The 18198-nt window shown below is 40.0% G+C and overlaps 1 protein-coding gene across 1 annotated transcript; it reads left to right on the forward strand.

Moving 5' to 3' along the window:
* The first annotated feature begins 414 nt into the window (after positions 1–414).
* Positions 415–1608, forward strand: LOC137968633 (ATP-dependent DNA helicase pif1-like). The gene has a single exon (XM_068815162.1). The coding sequence runs from the start codon at positions 415–417 to the stop codon at positions 1606–1608; it is 1194 nt and encodes a 397-aa protein (XP_068671263.1).
* The last annotated feature ends 16590 nt before the right edge of the window (positions 1609–18198 follow it).

Consider the following 18198-nt stretch of genomic DNA (forward strand, 5'->3'; position numbering starts at 1 on the left):
ACATTGTTATGAATTACCCACACAGAAAGGTAGAGGAATTACTGCATCCTAACAATGACACCATTCCAGAACAAATTCGACATTTCGCTGTTGCCATGGATTTCAGATCCGAAGTCTGGCAAGACGAAAACGCTATCAGAGAACATTTCTCTATAGCAGGTTATAAACGAGATTACATAGAAACTTTGATAAGTTTCACTAGAAGTAAACATGACTTTGTACACCTATGGAAACGCAGAGTCCTACGTGGTGTCGAAAACATCACTGAACCAGTATCAACTTCTGAAACTGAACAATTAACTCCGGAACAGATACGAACTACTGCCATAGTTGAATCTGCTCTAGCAAAAAGAGAACAATTTTACGATAACGAGAGATGAACAAACGTCTGATGCCGACAGTGAGACTTCAGACATGCACTGCGATGAGGACGGTTCAGACAATCCTCAAGCAATTGCTCCTCAAATTCCCATAACGAACTTGGATTGGCGTCTATTCATTTTGATAAAAGGAAAACCTGGAACAGGAAAATCGTTTGCTCTTTTACATATAATAAAACGTGTATTAGAATTAGACTACAGTGTGCTTTGTGTTACGCCAACTGGAATGTTAGCTAGCAACTACGCTGCATCCATTAGCCATACTCAATTTACAGCTAACACAATTCACAGCAGTTTCAGATATCCTGTTGACAAAGAAGAAAGACCTACTGTAAATTGGGAGATAGCTAATTATGACTTAGTTGTTGTTGACGAGCTTTCTATGGTCCCTGAAAATGTCTTTGCACATATCTCGGATACCTTTAGACAATTGCATGTAAGGCCTGTGTTACTTCTATGCGGAGATCCACAACAACAACCTTTTGACACTGTAAGTGGAAAATCACGAACAGTACCTAATGTGTTACACAACAAAGAACTAGACAAGAACAGCACAGTTGTTCAGTTTTTCACACAACACAGATGTCAAGATCCACAATTTCAAGAACTGCTAGACAACATTCGTCATTATAGACCTTCTAGTAGAGTATTAAAGGCAATTCACGGTCAACGCATTCTTTATTTCAATGAGCCTACTGATAATGACATTTTCAAAGTCCTTACTGAAATGCCAGATGCAATGATGCTAACTGTTTCAAGAAATGCAGCTAACAATTTATTTCAAGACAAACCCTATTTCGGTCATATCCAATTTGATAATAGCGACAACCCACAGCTATTGTACAAGGACATGAAAGTAATTATAACTCAAAACAGAGATAAAGAGCTAGGAATTGTAAATGGAAGACATGCCACAGTAATTACAATACAAGGAGCATCTGTTTTTTTGAAATTGTCTACGGGACGAATAGCTGCAATCTATCCGGTCACTACTCAAGTAGAAGACACTATGGTTATCAAATATCCTATTGTCCCTGCGTACGCCTCTACTATTTGCAAAATTCAAGGACAAAACCTAAAGAAAATTGTGTTATGGTTAGATTGTGATAACATTCCTGAAGGCAGTGCTTATGTAGCAATATCACGAATCAAATATCTTAAAGATTTATATTTCTTGACGCCAACGCATCCACGACAATACAGTCCCGTAGAACAGTCACGAAGTTAATTTCCTTTTTCAGATGGCTTCACCAAGTAAGTATGGCTCTAGAGGCGGCGAACAGGGTGTTGCTTTTTTTAATCACTTCCCAAGGTTTTTCTTGAGGCCCTACGGGGAAATTAAGGAAGAGTATACTTCAGAAGATCACTGCCTACAAAATATTAACGTACGCAACTGCGAATATCTTAAACGACCCCAAGTTGCGTTAAGCGAAATGGCTGAAACGGTTTCGAGCAATCTTCAACAATTAGAACATCTGTTTATTAACTTGCCCCCCGATGTAGTGATGCCAGAATTACGAAAGTTCAATGACTTAATCAGCAATTTCAATACTAAGTCAGGAAACCAGACAACAGAAACAATGTTGCATGATCTCCTGACTTACGTCATCACAGACGATGACGATGAAGAGAGCGAAGAACTGTCAAAAGACGACGTCTTTGACGGTATTGAAATGATGGGTCACATAATGTACTTGATTGGCAACCATTACCGCCACATGCGGATGTTGGTAAGAAATCCTAATGAATATGCGCAAAAATGCGATCTACCATTAAATCACGAGTTCAAACAAAACCCGACGTTAACATCCTTAAACAATTGGTGGGTGCAAAAAACCGTTTCTGCAAGTGGTGGGGGTCTCTTTTCAAAAGGAAGGAAGAAACAAACCTCTTCTCGACAGCTCTTAGAAGAGCTAGGTGAACGTCCTGAAGAAACCCAATCAGTACAGGCACAGAGTCCTCCTCAATCCAACACACCCACATATTCTGACCTAAAGAAAAAATCCCGTCTCTTAAGGGCACAGGCCGAACAACAACCTGTTACTCCTACTAAGGGTAGGCCAGATACATCAGTTAAAGCAAAACCCAAATCAACACATAAGGCAAAAAGGATGTTAGCAGCAGAATCGGACTCCAGTTCGGATGATGAACCAAGTCCACCACCCCCAAAAAAATGAAACAAAGTGTCAGTAAACCTAGGTGTAGTCCGAAACCCAAGACAATGTCCAATGTACAGCAAGAAGAAGACATTTATTCTCAATTGCCTTGTATTGAAAAAAGCCACAAGAAAAAACACAAAAAAAAACAGTGAGTACACACATCGTCCTGACACATAAAACATTCTAATGCTTGTTTTTCACTTGATTAATTAACGATCTCATGATTTAAAGACGTGTATATGTGAATAGGTCAATGTTCATTCAATATGACATGTTTTCACAATAAGTAATTGTAGTGTCAAATTGAACCTGCAGATGTCTCTGAGTAAACCGTTGTCAACCGAACTAGACGATTACAACGAAGATGCCGTGTTGGCAAGTGGAGACGAGGTATATCAGAATGTTACCACCGCAGCAAATATTCGAGATGTCTGTCAAAAGACTGATATGATGTCTCTGAGAGACCCAATACCATTATCTGAAACCCAGGACGTGCACATGACACCCGTCTCTCCTTCACATAACCGCCAAAATACACCTCCTAGGACATTACATGACACATCCTCTGATACGCCACCATTGAACGTTACATCACACTCAAAGCAAAAAAATGCCACAATTCCACCACCTCCAAAAGATTCATTGCACAACAAGAATAGATCATCCCGAGCGTCATCCACTGATTCATCTTCGTCATGGTTTTAAGATACTGTGCGAGTTATGTATCGAAATGGCATGATGCATTCGATAGTGATGCTTTGTTTTCTGTTCGCACTGGCCCATATCACTGTGCTTACAAACATCTTCGAGGGCTAAGACCGTTAGAACCTGAAATGTGGATGAGTTTAGGAATGAAAAAACTGGCTTGGTCGCAAAGTAGAACGAAAAAAGTTACTGCTCCGTTTCCTGGTAGTACTTTCCCAAAAACGCATGAATTATATTGCAAAAGACCCAACACAGAAGACCATTTGACTTACTTGCAATGGCTACGGCTACATGACGACAAAGGAAAACGATACAAAGAATGCAATAACACGCTAGTAGGCGTCAAAACAAGTAGCCCTTTCAAAGACGTTTACTATTTTCAAGACATTGTTATGAATTACCCACACAGAAAGGTAGAGGAATTACTGCATCCTAACAATGACACCATTCCAGAACAAATTCGACATTTCGCTGTTGCCATGGATTTCAGATCCGAAGTCTGGCAAGACGAAAACGCTATCAGAGAACATTTCTCTATAGCAGGTTATAAACGAGATTACATAGAAACTTTGATAAGTTTCACTAGAAGTAAACATGACTTTGTACACCTATGGAAACGCAGAGTCCTACGTGGTGTCGAAAACATCACTGAACCAGTATCAACTTCTGAAACTGAACAATTAACTCCGGAACAGATACGAACTACTGCCATAGTTGAATCTGCTCTAGCAAAAAGAGAACAATTTTACGATGACGTTAATGAACCTTTAACGAGAGATGAACAAACGTCTGATGCCGACAGTGAGACTTCAGACATGCACTGCGATGAGGACGGTTCAGACAATCCTCAAGCAATTGCTCCTCAAATTCCCATAACGAACTTGGATTGGCGTCTATTCATTTTGATAAAAGGAAAACCTGGAACAGGAAAATCGTTTGCTCTTTTACATATAATAAAACGTGTATTAGAATTAGACTACAGTGTGCTTTGTGTTACGCCAACTGGAATGTTAGCTAGCAACTACGCTGCATCCATTAGCCATACTCAATTTACAGCTAACACAATTCACAGCAGTTTCAGATATCCTGTTGACAAAGAAGAAAGACCTACTGTAAATTGGGAGATAGCTAATTATGACTTAGTTGTTGTTGACGAGCTTTCTATGGTCCCTGAAAATGTCTTTGCACATATCTCGGATACCTTTAGACAATTGCATGTAAGGCCTGTGTTACTTCTATGCGGAGATCCACAACAACAACCTTTTGACACTGTAAGTGGAAAATCACGAACAGTACCTAATGTGTTACACAACAAAGAACTAGACAAGAACAGCACAGTTGTTCAGTTTTTCACACAACACAGATGTCAAGATCCACAATTTCAAGAACTGCTAGACAACATTCGTCATTATAGACCTTCTAGTAGAGTATTAAAGGCAATTCACGGTCAACGCATTCTTTATTTCAATGAGCCTACTGATAATGACATTTTCAAAGTCCTTACTGAAATGCCAGATGCAATGATGCTAACTGTTTCAAGAAATGCAGCTAACAATTTATTTCAAGACAAACCCTATTTCGGTCATATCCAATTTGATAATAGCGACAACCCACAGCCATTGTACAAGGACATGAAAGTAATTATAACTCAAAACAGAGATAAAGAGCTAGGAATTGTAAATGGAAGACATGCCACAGTAATTACAATACAAGGAGCATCTGTTTTTTTGAAATTGTCTACGGGACGAATAGCTGCAATCTATCCGGTCACTACTCAAGTAGAAGACACTATGGTTATCAAATATCCTATTGTCCCTGCGTACGCCTCTACTATTTGCAAAATTCAAGGACAAAACCTAAAGAAAATTGTGTTATGGTTAGATTGTGATAACATTCCTGAAGGCAGTGCTTATGTAGCAATATCACGAATCAAATATCTTAAAGATTTATATTTCTTGACGCCAACGCATCCACGACAATACAGTCCCGTAGAACAGTCACGAAGTTAATTTCCTTTTTCAGATGGCTTCACCAAGTAAGTATGGCTCTAGAGGCGGCGAACAGGGTGTTGCTTTTTTTAATCACTTCCCAAGGTTTTTCTTGAGGCCCTACGGGGAAATTAAGGAAGAGTATACTTCAGAAGATCACTGCCTACAAAATATTAACGTACGCAACTGCGAATATCTTAAACGACCCCAAGTTGCGTTGAGCGAAATGGCTGAAACGGTTTCGAGCAATCTTCAACAATTAGAACATCTGTTTATTAACTTGCCCCCCGATGTAGTGATGCCAGAATTACGAAAGTTCAATGACTTAATCAGCAATTTCAATACTAAGTCAGGAAACCAGACAACAGAAACAATGTTGCATGATCTCCTGACTTACGTCATCACAGACGATGACGATGAAGAGAGCGAGGAACTGTCAAAAGACGACGTCTTTGACGGTATTGAAATGATGGGTCACATAATGTACTTGATTGGCAACCATTACCGCCACATGCGGATGTTGGTAAGAAATCCTAATGAATATGCGCAAAAATGCGATCTACCATTAAATCACGAGTTCAAACAAAACCCGACGTTAACATCCTTAAACAATTGGTGGGTGCAAAAAACCGTTTCTGCAAGTGGTGGGGGTCTCTTTTCAAAAGGAAGGAAGAAACAAACCTCTTCTCGACAGCTCTTAGAAGAGCTAGGTGAACGTCCTGAAGAAACCCAATCAGTACAGGCACAGAGTCCTCCTCAATCCAACACACCCACATATTCTGACCTAAAGAAAAAATCCCGTCTCTTAAGGGCACAGGCCGAACAACAACCTGTTACTCCTACTAAGGGTAGGCCAGATACATCAGTTAAAGCAAAACCCAAATCAACACATAAGGCAAAAAGGATGTTAGCAGCAGAATCGGACTCCAGTTCGGATGATGAACCAAGTCCACCACCCCCCAAAAAAATGAAACAAAGTGTCAGTAAACCTAGGTGTAGTCCGAAACCCAAGACAATGTCCAATGTACAGCAAGAAGAAGACATTTATTCTCAATTGCCTTGTATTGAAAAAAGCCACAAGAAAAAACACAAAAAAAAACAGTGAGTACACACATCGTCCTGACACATAAAACATTCTAATGCTTGTTTTTCACTTGATTAATTAACGATCTCATGATTTAAAGACGTGTATATGTGAATAGGTCAATGTTCATTCAATATGACATGTTTTCACAATAAGTAATTGTAGTGCCAAATTGAACCTGCAGATGTCTCTGAGTAAACCGTTGTCAACCGAACTAGACGATTACAACGAAGATGCCGTGTTGGCAAGTGGAGACGAGGTATATCAGAATGTTACCACCGCAGCAAATATTCGAGATGTCTGTCAAAAGACTGATATGATGTCTCTGAGAGACCCAATACCATTATCTGAAACCCAGGACGTGCACATGACACCCGTCTCTCCTTCACATAACCGCCAAAATACACCTCCTAGGACATTACATGACACATCCTCTGATACGCCACCATTGAACGTTACATCACACTCAAAGCAAAAAAATGCCACAATTCCACCACCTCCAAAAGATTCATTGCACAACAAGAATAGATCATCCCGAGCGTCATCCACTGATTCATCTTCGTCATGGTTTTAAGATACTGTGCGAGTTATGTATCGAAATGGCATGATGCATTCGATAGTGATGCTTTGTTTTCTGTTCGCACTGGCCCATATCACTGTGCTTACAAACATCTTCGAGGGCTAAGACCGTTAGAACCTGAAATGTGGATGAGTTTAGGAATGAAAAAACTGGCTTGGTCGCAAAGTAGAACGAAAAAAGTTACTGCTCCGTTTCCTGGTAGTACTTTCCCAAAAACGCATGAATTATATTGCAAAAGACCCAACACAGAAGACCATTTGACTTACTTGCAATGGCTACGGCTACATGACGACAAAGGAAAACGATACAAAGAATGCAATAACACGCTAGTAGGCGTCAAAACAAGTAGCCCTTTCAAAGACGTTTACTATTTTCAAGACATTGTTATGAATTACCCACACAGAAAGGTAGAGGAATTACTGCATCCTAACAATGACACCATTCCAGAACAAATTCGACATTTCGCTGTTGCCATGGATTTCAGATCCGAAGTCTGGCAAGACGAAAACGCTATCAGAGAACATTTCTCTATAGCAGGTTATAAACGAGATTACATAGAAACTTTGATAAGTTTCACTAGAAGTAAACGTGACTTTGTACACCTATGGAAACGCAGAGTCCTACGTGGTGTCGAAAACATCACTGAACCAGTATCAACTTCTGAAACTGAACAATTAACTCCGGAACAGATACGAACTACTGCCATAGTTGAATCTGCTCTAGCAAAAAGAGAACAATTTTACGATGACGTTAATGAACCTTTAACGAGAGATGAACAAACGTCTGATGCCGACAGTGAGACTTCAGACATGCACTGCGATGAGGACGGTTCAGACAATCCTCAAGCAATTGCTCCTCAAATTCCCATAACGAACTTGGATTGGCGTCTATTCATTTTGATAAAAGGAAAACCTGGAACAGGAAAATCGTTTGCTCTTTTACATATAATAAAACGTGTATTAGAATTAGACTACAGTGTGCTTTGTGTTACGCCAACTGGAATGTTAGCTAGCAACTACGCTGCATCCATTAGCCATACTCAATTTACAGCTAACACAATTCACAGCAGTTTCAGATATCCTGTTGACAAAGAAGAAAGACCTACTGTAAATTGGGAGATAGCTAATTATGACTTAGTTGTTGTTGACGAGCTTTCTATGGTCCCTGAAAATGTCTTTGCACATATCTCGGATACCTTTAGACAATTGCATGTAAGGCCTGTGTTACTTCTATGCGGAGATCCACAACAACAACCTTTTGACACTGTAAGTGGAAAATCACGAACAGTACCTAATGTGTTACACAACAAAGAACTAGACAAGAACAGCACAGTTGTTCAGTTTTTCACACAACACAGATGTCAAGATCCACAATTTCAAGAACTGCTAGACAACATTCGTCATTATAGACCTTCTAGTAGAGTATTAAAGGCAATTCACGGTCAACGCATTCTTTATTTCAATGAGCCTACTGATAATGACATTTTCAAAGTCCTTACTGAAATGCCAGATGCAATGATGCTAACTGTTTCAAGAAATGCAGCTAACAATTTATTTCAAGACAAACCGTATTTCGGTCATATCCAATTTGATAATAGCGACAACCCACAGCCATTGTACAAGGACATGAAAGTAATTATAACTCAAAACAGAGATAAAGAGCTAGGAATTGTAAATGGAAGACATGCCACAGTAATTACAATACAAGGAGCATCTGTTTTTTTGAAATTGTCTACGGGACGAATAGCTGCAATCTATCCGGTCACTACTCAAGTAGAAGACACTATGGTTATCAAATATCCTATTGTCCCTGCGTACGCCTCTACTATTTGCAAAATTCAAGGACAAAACCTAAAGAAAATTGTGTTATGGTTAGATTGTGATAACATTCCTGAAGGCAGTGCTTATGTAGTAGTATCACGAATCAAATATCTTAAAGATTTATATTTCTTGACGCCAACGCATCCACGACAATACAGTCCCGTAGAACAGTCACGAAGTTAATTTCCTTTTTCAGATGGCTTCACCAAGTAAGTATGGCTCTAGAGGCGGCGAACAGGGTGTTGCTTTTTTTAATCACTTCCCAAGGTTTTTCTTGAGGCCCTACGGGGAAATTAAGGAAGAGTATACTTCAGAAGATCACTGCCTACAAAATATTAACGTACGCAACTGCGAATATCTTAAACGACCCCAAGTTGCGTTGAGCGAAATGGCTGAAACGGTTTCGAGCAATCTTCAACAATTAGAACATCTGTTTATTAACTTGCCCCCCGATGTAGTGATGCCAGAATTACGAAAGTTCAATGACTTAATCAGCAATTTCAATACTAAGTCAGGAAACCAGACAACAGAAACAATGTTGCATGATCTCCTGACTTACGTCATCACAGACGATGACGATGAAGAGAGCGAGGAACTGTCAAAAGACGACGTCTTTGACGGTATTGAAATGATGGGTCACATAATGTACTTGATTGGCAACCATTACCGCCACATGCGGATGTTGGTAAGAAATCCTAATGAATATGCGCAAAAATGCGATCTACCATTAAATCACGAGTTCAAACAAAACCCGACGTTAACATCCTTAAACAATTGGTGGGTGCAAAAAACCGTTTCTGCAAGTGGTGGGGGTCTCTTTTCAAAAGGAAGGAAGAAACAAACCTCTTCTCGACAGCTCTTAGAAGAGCTAGGTGAACGTCCTGAAGAAACCCAATCAGTACAGGCACAGAGTCCTCCTCAATCCAACACACCCACATATTCTGACCTAAAGAAAAAATCCCGTCTCTTAAGGGCACAGGCCGAACAACAACCTGTTACTCCTACTAAGGGTAGGCCAGATACATCAGTTAAAGCAAAACCCAAATCAACACATAAGGCAAAAAGGATGTTAGCAGCAGAATCGGACTCCAGTTCGGATGATGAACCAAGTCCACCACCCCCCAAAAAAATGAAACAAAGTGTCAGTAAACCTAGGTGTAGTCCGAAACCCAAGACAATGTCCAATGTACAGCAAGAAGAAGACATTTATTCTCAATTGCCTTGTATTGAAAAAAGCCACAAGAAAAAACACAAAAAAAAACAGTGAGTACACACATCGTCCTGACACATAAAACATTCTAATGCTTGTTTTTCACTTGATTAATTAACGATCTCATGATTTAAAGACGTGTATATGTGAATAGGTCAATGTTCATTCAATATGACATGTTTTCACAATAAGTAATTGTAGTGCCAAATTGAACCTGCAGATGTCTCTGAGTAAACCGTTGTCAACCGAACTAGACGATTACAACGAAGATGCCGTGTTGGCAAGTGGAGACGAGGTATATCAGAATGTTACCACCGCAGCAAATATTCGAGATGTCTGTCAAAAGACTGATATGATGTCTCTGAGAGACCCAATACCATTATCTGAAACCCAGGACGTGCACATGACACCCGTCTCTCCTTCACATAACCGCCAAAATACACCTCCTAGGACATTACATGACACATCCTCTGATACGCCACCATTGAACGTTACATCACACTCAAAGCAAAAAAATGCCACAATTCCACCACCTCCAAAAGATTCATTGCACAACAAGAATAGATCATCCCGAGCGTCATCCACTGATTCATCTTCGTCATGGTTTTAAGATACTGTGCGAGTTATGTATCGAAATGGCATGATGCATTCGATAGTGATGCTTTGTTTTCTGTTCGCACTGGCCCATATCACTGTGCTTACAAACATCTTCGAGGGCTAAGACCGTTAGAACCTGAAATGTGGATGAGTTTAGGAATGAAAAAACTGGCTTGGTCGCAAAGTAGAACGAAAAAAGTTACTGCTCCGTTTCCTGGTAGTACTTTCCCAAAAACGCATGAATTATATTGCAAAAGACCCAACACAGAAGACCATTTGACTTACTTGCAATGGCTACGGCTACATGACGACAAAGGAAAACGATACAAAGAATGCAATAACACGCTAGTAGGCGTCAAAACAAGTAGCCCTTTCAAAGACGTTTACTATTTTCAAGACATTGTTATGAATTACCCACACAGAAAGGTAGAGGAATTACTGCATCCTAACAATGACACCATTCCAGAACAAATTCGACATTTCGCTGTTGCCATGGATTTCAGATCCGAAGTCTGGCAAGACGAAAACGCTATCAGAGAACATTTCTCTATAGCAGGTTATAAACGAGATTACATAGAAACTTTGATAAGTTTCACTAGAAGTAAACGTGACTTTGTACACCTATGGAAACGCAGAGTCCTACGTGGTGTCGAAAACATCACTGAACCAGTATCAACTTCTGAAACTGAACAATTAACTCCGGAACAGATACGAACTACTGCCATAGTTGAATCTGCTCTAGCAAAAAGAGAACAATTTTACGATGACGTTAATGAACCTTTAACGAGAGATGAACAAACGTCTGATGCCGACAGTGAGACTTCAGACATGCACTGCGATGAGGACGGTTCAGACAATCCTCAAGCAATTGCTCCTCAAATTCCCATAACGAACTTGGATTGGCGTCTATTCATTTTGATAAAAGGAAAACCTGGAACAGGAAAATCGTTTGCTCTTTTACATATAATAAAACGTGTATTAGAATTAGACTACAGTGTGCTTTGTGTTACGCCAACTGGAATGTTAGCTAGCAACTACGCTGCATCCATTAGCCATACTCAATTTACAGCTAACACAATTCACAGCAGTTTCAGATATCCTGTTGACAAAGAAGAAAGACCTACTGTAAATTGGGAGATAGCTAATTATGACTTAGTTGTTGTTGACGAGCTTTCTATGGTCCCTGAAAATGTCTTTGCACATATCTCGGATACCTTTAGACAATTGCATGTAAGGCCTGTGTTACTTCTATGCGGAGATCCACAACAACAACCTTTTGACACTGTAAGTGGAAAATCACGAACAGTACCTAATGTGTTACACAACAAAGAACTAGACAAGAACAGCACAGTTGTTCAGTTTTTCACACAACACAGATGTCAAGATCCACAATTTCAAGAACTGCTAGACAACATTCGTCATTATAGACCTTCTAGTAGAGTATTAAAGGCAATTCACGGTCAACGCATTCTTTATTTCAATGAGCCTACTGATAATGACATTTTCAAAGTCCTTACTGAAATGCCAGATGCAATGATGCTAACTGTTTCAAGAAATGCAGCTAACAATTTATTTCAAGACAAACCCTATTTCGGTCATATCCAATTTGATAATAGCGACAACCCACAGCCATTGTACAAGGACATGAAAGTAATTATAACTCAAAACAGAGATAAAGAGCTAGGAATTGTAAATGGAAGACATGCCACAGTAATTACAATACAAGGAGCATCTGTTTTTTTGAAATTGTCTACGGGACGAATAGCTGCAATCTATCCGGTCACTACTCAAGTAGAAGACACTATGGTTATCAAATATCCTATTGTCCCTGCGTACGCCTCTACTATTTGCAAAATTCAAGGACAAAACCTAAAGAAAATTGTGTTATGGTTAGATTGTGATAACATTCCTGAAGGCAGTGCTTATGTAGCAATATCACGAATCAAATATCTTAAAGATTTATATTTCTTGACGCCAACGCATCCACGACAATACAGTCCCGTAGAACAGTCACGAAGTTAATTTCCTTTTTCAGATGGCTTCACCAAGTAAGTATGGCTCTAGAGGCGGCGAACAGGGTGTTGCTTTTTTTAATCACTTCCCAAGGTTTTTCTTGAGGCCCTACGGGGAAATTAAGGAAGAGTATACTTCAGAAGATCACTGCCTACAAAATATTAACGTACGCAACTGCGAATATCTTAAACGACCCCAAGTTGCGTTGAGCGAAATGGCTGAAACGGTTTCGAGCAATCTTCAACAATTAGAACATCTGTTTATTAACTTGCCCCCCGATGTAGTGATGCCAGAATTACGAAAGTTCAATGACTTAATCAGCAATTTCAATACTAAGTCAGGAAACCAGACAACAGAAACAATGTTGCATGATCTCCTGACTTACGTCATCACAGACGATGACGATGAAGAGAGCGAGGAACTGTCAAAAGACGACGTCTTTGACGGTATTGAAATGATGGGTCACATAATGTACTTGATTGGCAACCATTACCGCCACATGCGGATGTTGGTAAGAAATCCTAATGAATATGCGCAAAAATGCGATCTACCATTAAATCACGAGTTCAAACAAAACCCGACGTTAACATCCTTAAACAATTGGTGGGTGCAAAAAACCGTTTCTGCAAGTGGTGGGGGTCTCTTTTCAAAAGGAAGGAAGAAACAAACCTCTTCTCGACAGCTCTTAGAAGAGCTAGGTGAACGTCCTGAAGAAACCCAATCAGTACAGGCACAGAGTCCTCCTCAATCCAACACACCCACATATTCTGACCTAAAGAAAAAATCCCGTCTCTTAAGGGCACAGGCCGAACAACAACCTGTTACTCCTACTAAGGGTAGGCCAGATACATCAGTTAAAGCAAAACCCAAATCAACACATAAGGCAAAAAGGATGTTAGCAGCAGAATCGGACTCCAGTTCGGATGATGAACCAAGTCCACCACCCCCCAAAAAATGAAACAAAGTGTCAGTAAACCTAGGTGTAGTCCGAAACCCAAGACAATGTCCAATGTACAGCAAGAAGAAGACATTTATTCTCAATTGCCTTGTATTGAAAAAAGCCACAAGAAAAAACACAAAAAAAAACAGTGAGTACACACATCGTCCTGACACATAAAACATTCTAATGCTTGTTTTTCACTTGATTAATTAACGATCTCATGATTTAAAGACGTGTATATGTGAATAGGTCAATGTTCATTCAATATGACATGTTTTCACAATAAGTAATTGTAGTGCCAAATTGAACCTGCAGATGTCTCTGAGTAAACCGTTGTCAACCGAACTAGACGATTACAACGAAGATGCCGTGTTGGCAAGTGGAGACGATGTATATCAGAATGTTACCACCGCAGCAAATATTCGAGATGTCTGTCAAAAGACTGATATGATGTCTCTGAGAGACCCAATACCATTATCTGAAACCCAGGACGTGCACATGACACCTGTCTCTCCTTCACATAACCGCCAAAATACACCTCCTAGGACATTACATGACACATCCTCTGATACGCCACCATTGAACGTTACATCACACTCAAAGCAAAAAAATGCCACAATTCCACCACCTCCAAAAGATTCATTGCACAACAAGAATAGATCATCCCGAGCGTCATCCACTGATTCATCTTCGTCATGGTTTTAAGATACTGTGCGAGTTATGTATCGAAATGGCATGATGCATTCGATAGTGATGCTTTGTTTTCTGTTCGCACTGGCCCATATCACTGTGCTTACAAACATCTTCGAGGGCTAAGACCGTTAGAACCTGAAATGTGGATGAGTTTAGGAATGAAAAAACTGGCTTGGTCGCAAAGTAGAACGAAAAAAGTTACTGCTCCGTTTCCTGGTAGTACTTTCCCAAAAACGCATGAATTATATTGCAAAAGACCCAACACAGAAGACCATTTGACTTACTTGCAATGGCTACGGCTACATGACGACAAAGGAAAACGATACAAAGAATGCAATAACACGCTAGTAGGCGTCAAAACAAGTAGCCCTTTCAAAGACGTTTACTATTTTCAAGACATTGTTATGAATTACCCACACAGAAAGGTAGAGGAATTACTGCATCCTAACAATGACACCATTCCAGAACAAATTCGACATTTCGCTGTTGCCATGGATTTCAGATCCGAAGTCTGGCAAGACGAAAACGCTATCAGAGAACATTTCTCTATAGCAGGTTATAAACGAGATTACATAGAAACTTTTATAAGTTTCACTAGAAGTAAACGTGACTTTGTACACCTATGGAAACGCAGAGTCCTACGTGGTGTCGAAAACATCACTGAACCAGTATCAACTTCTGAAACTGAACAATTAACTCCGGAACAGATACGAACTACTGCCATAGTTGAATCTGCTCTAGCAAAAAGAGAACAATTTTACGATGACGTTAATGAACCTTTAACGAGACATGAACAAACGTCTGATGCCGACAGTGAGACTTCAGACATGCACTGCGATGAGGACGGTTCAGACAATCCTCAAGCAATTGCTCCTCAAATTCCCATAACGAACTTGGATTGGCGTCTATTCATTTTGATAAAAGGAAAACCTGGAACAGGAAAATCGTTTGCTCTTTTACATATAATAAAACGTGTATTAGAATTAGACTACAGTGTGCTTTGTGTTACGCCAACTGGAATGTTAGCTAGCAACTACGCTGCATCCATTAGCCATACTCAATTTACAGCTAACACAATTCACAGCAGTTTCAGATATCCTGTTGACAAAGAAGAAAGACCTACTGTAAATTGGGAGATAGCTAATTATGACTTAGTTGTTGTTGACGAGCTTTCTATGGTCCCTGAAAATGTCTTTGCACATATCTCGGATACCTTTAGACAATTGCATGTAAGGCCTGTGTTACTTCTATGCGGAGATCCACAACAACAACCTTTTGACACTGTAAGTGGAAAATCACGAACAGTACCTAATGTGTTACACAACAAAGAACTAGACAAGAACAGCACAGTTGTTCAGTTTTTCACACAACACAGATGTCAAGATCCACAATTTCAAGAACTGCTAGACAACATTCGTCATTATAGACCTTCTAGTAGAGTATTAAAGGCAATTCACGGTCAACGCATTCTTTATTTCAATGAGCCTACTGATAATGACATTTTCAAAGTCCTTACTGAAATGCCAGATGCAATGATGCTAACTGTTTCAAGAAATGCAGCTAACAGAGTAAACAGAATAGCAGCTAACAATTTATTTCAAGACAAACCGTATTTCGGTCATATCCAATTTGATAATAGCGACAACCCACAGCCATTGTACAAGGACATGAAAGTAATTATAACTCAAAACAGAGATAAAGAGCTAGGAATTGTAAATGGAAGACATGCCACAGTAATTACAATACAAGGAGCATCTGTTTTTTTGAAATTGTCTACGGGACGAATAGCTGCAATCTATCCGGTCACTACTCAAGTAGAAGACACTATGGTTATCAAATATCCTATTGTCCCTGCGTACGCCTCTACTATTTGCAAAATTCAAGGACAAAACCTAAAGAAAATTGTGTTATGGTTAGATTGTGATAACATTCCTGAAGGCAGTGCTTATGTAGCAATATCACGAATCAAATATCTTAAAGATTTATATTTCTTGACGCCAACGCATCCACGACAATACAGTCCCGTAGAACAGTCACGAAGTTAATTTCCTTTTTCAGATGGCTTCACCAAGTAAGTATGGCTCTAGAGGCGGCGAACAGGGTGTTGCTTTTTTTAATCACTTCCCAAGGTTTTTCTTGAGGCCCTACGGGGAAATTAAGGAAGAGTATACTTCAGAAGATCACTGCCTACAAAATATTAACGTACGCAACTGCGAATATCTTAAACGACCCCAAGTTGCGTTGAGCGAAATGGCTGAAACGGTTTCGAGCAATCTTCAACAATTAGAACATCTGTTTATTAACTTGCCCCCCGATGTAGTGATGCCAGAATTACGAAAGTTCAATGACTTAATCAGCAATTTCAATACTAAGTCAGGAAACCAGACAACAGAAACAATGTTGCATGATCTCCTGACTTACGTCATCACAGACGATGACGATGAAGAGAGCGAAGAACTGTCAAAAGACGACGTCTTTGACGGTATTGAAATGATGGGTCACATAATGTACTTGATTGGCAACCATTACCGCCACATGCGGATGTTGGTAAGAAATCCTAATGAATATGCGCAAAAATGCGATCTACCATTAAATCACGAGTTCAAACAAAACCCGACGTTAACATCCTTAAACAATTGGTGGGTGCAAAAAACCGTTTCTGCAAGTGGTGGGGGTCTCTTTTCAAAAGGAAGGAAGAAACAAACCTCTTCTCGACAGCTCTTAGAAGAGCTAGGTGAACGTCCTGAAGAAACCCAATCAGTACAGGCACAGAGTCCTCCTCAATCCAACACACCCACATATTCTGACCTAAAGAAAAAATCCCGTCTCTTAAGGGCACAGGCCGAACAACAACCTGTTACTCCTACTAAGGGTAGGCCAGATACATCAGTTAAAGCAAAACCCAAATCAACACATAAGGCAAAAAGGATGTTAGCAGCAGAATCGGACTCCAGTTCGGATGATGAACCAAGTCCACCACCCCCCAAAAAAATGAAACAAAGTGTCAGTAAACCTAGGTGTAGTCCGAAACCCAAGACAATGTCCAATGTACAGCAAGGAGAAGACATTTATTCTCAATTGCCTTGTATTGAAAAAAGCCACAAGAAAAAACACAAAAAAAACAGTGAGTACACACATCGTCCTGACACATAAAACATTCTAATGCTTGTTTTTCACTTGATTAATTAACGATCTCATGATTTAAAGACGTGTATATGTGAATAGGTCAATGTTCATTCAATATGACATGTTTTCACAATAAGTAATTGTAGTGCCAAATTGAACCTGCAGATGTCTCTGAGTAAACCGTTGTCAACCGAACTAGACGATTACAACGAAGATGCCGTGTTGGCAAGTGGAGACGAGGTATATCAGAATGTTACCACCGCAGCAAATATTCGAGATGTCTGTCAAAAGACTGATATGATGTCTCTGAGAGACCCAATACCATTATCTGAAACCCAGGACGTGCACATGACACCTGTCTCTCCTTCACATAACCGCCAAAATACACCCCCTAGGACATTACATGACACATCCTCTGATACGCCACCATTGAACGTTACATCACACTCAAAGCAAAAAAATGCCACAATTCCACCACCTCCAAAAGATTCATTGCACAACAAGAATAGATCATCCCGAGCGTCATCCACTGATTCATCTTCGTCAGCATCACCACATTCATCAAAACACCGCAGATCACGTTCTATGCATGTCCCACGAGATTCGCACAAACGCAAACATCACACACCACACACACATTCAAAACATCGCAAGCACTCAGAACACTCTACACCACGTCACTCACGATCACGAACAAGATCCAAAACACCACCAACTGTACCTCCCTGATCAAATACACCACGACACTATACCACCTCTCGTCATGCGTCTGACACTGCAAACGCACACCCTCATCATGCATCTTCTGGCAGAGACAGTAACCGTCAAAGAACTCCAGAAATAAGAGACAATAATGCAACACCACGTCGGCCTCGCAGATGCTTCAATTGTGGCAAACCTGGC

This window comes from Montipora foliosa, chromosome 8 (assembly GCF_036669935.1).
Source record: "Montipora foliosa isolate CH-2021 chromosome 8, ASM3666993v2, whole genome shotgun sequence".
In the NCBI taxonomy this organism is placed as follows: Eukaryota; Metazoa; Cnidaria; class Anthozoa; order Scleractinia; family Acroporidae; genus Montipora; species Montipora foliosa.

Excerpts from the sequence above, each read along its gene's own strand:
- LOC137968633 (XM_068815162.1), top strand. The coding sequence starts at position 415 with ATGCACTGCGATGAGGACGGTTCAGACAATCCTCAAGCAATTGCTCCT.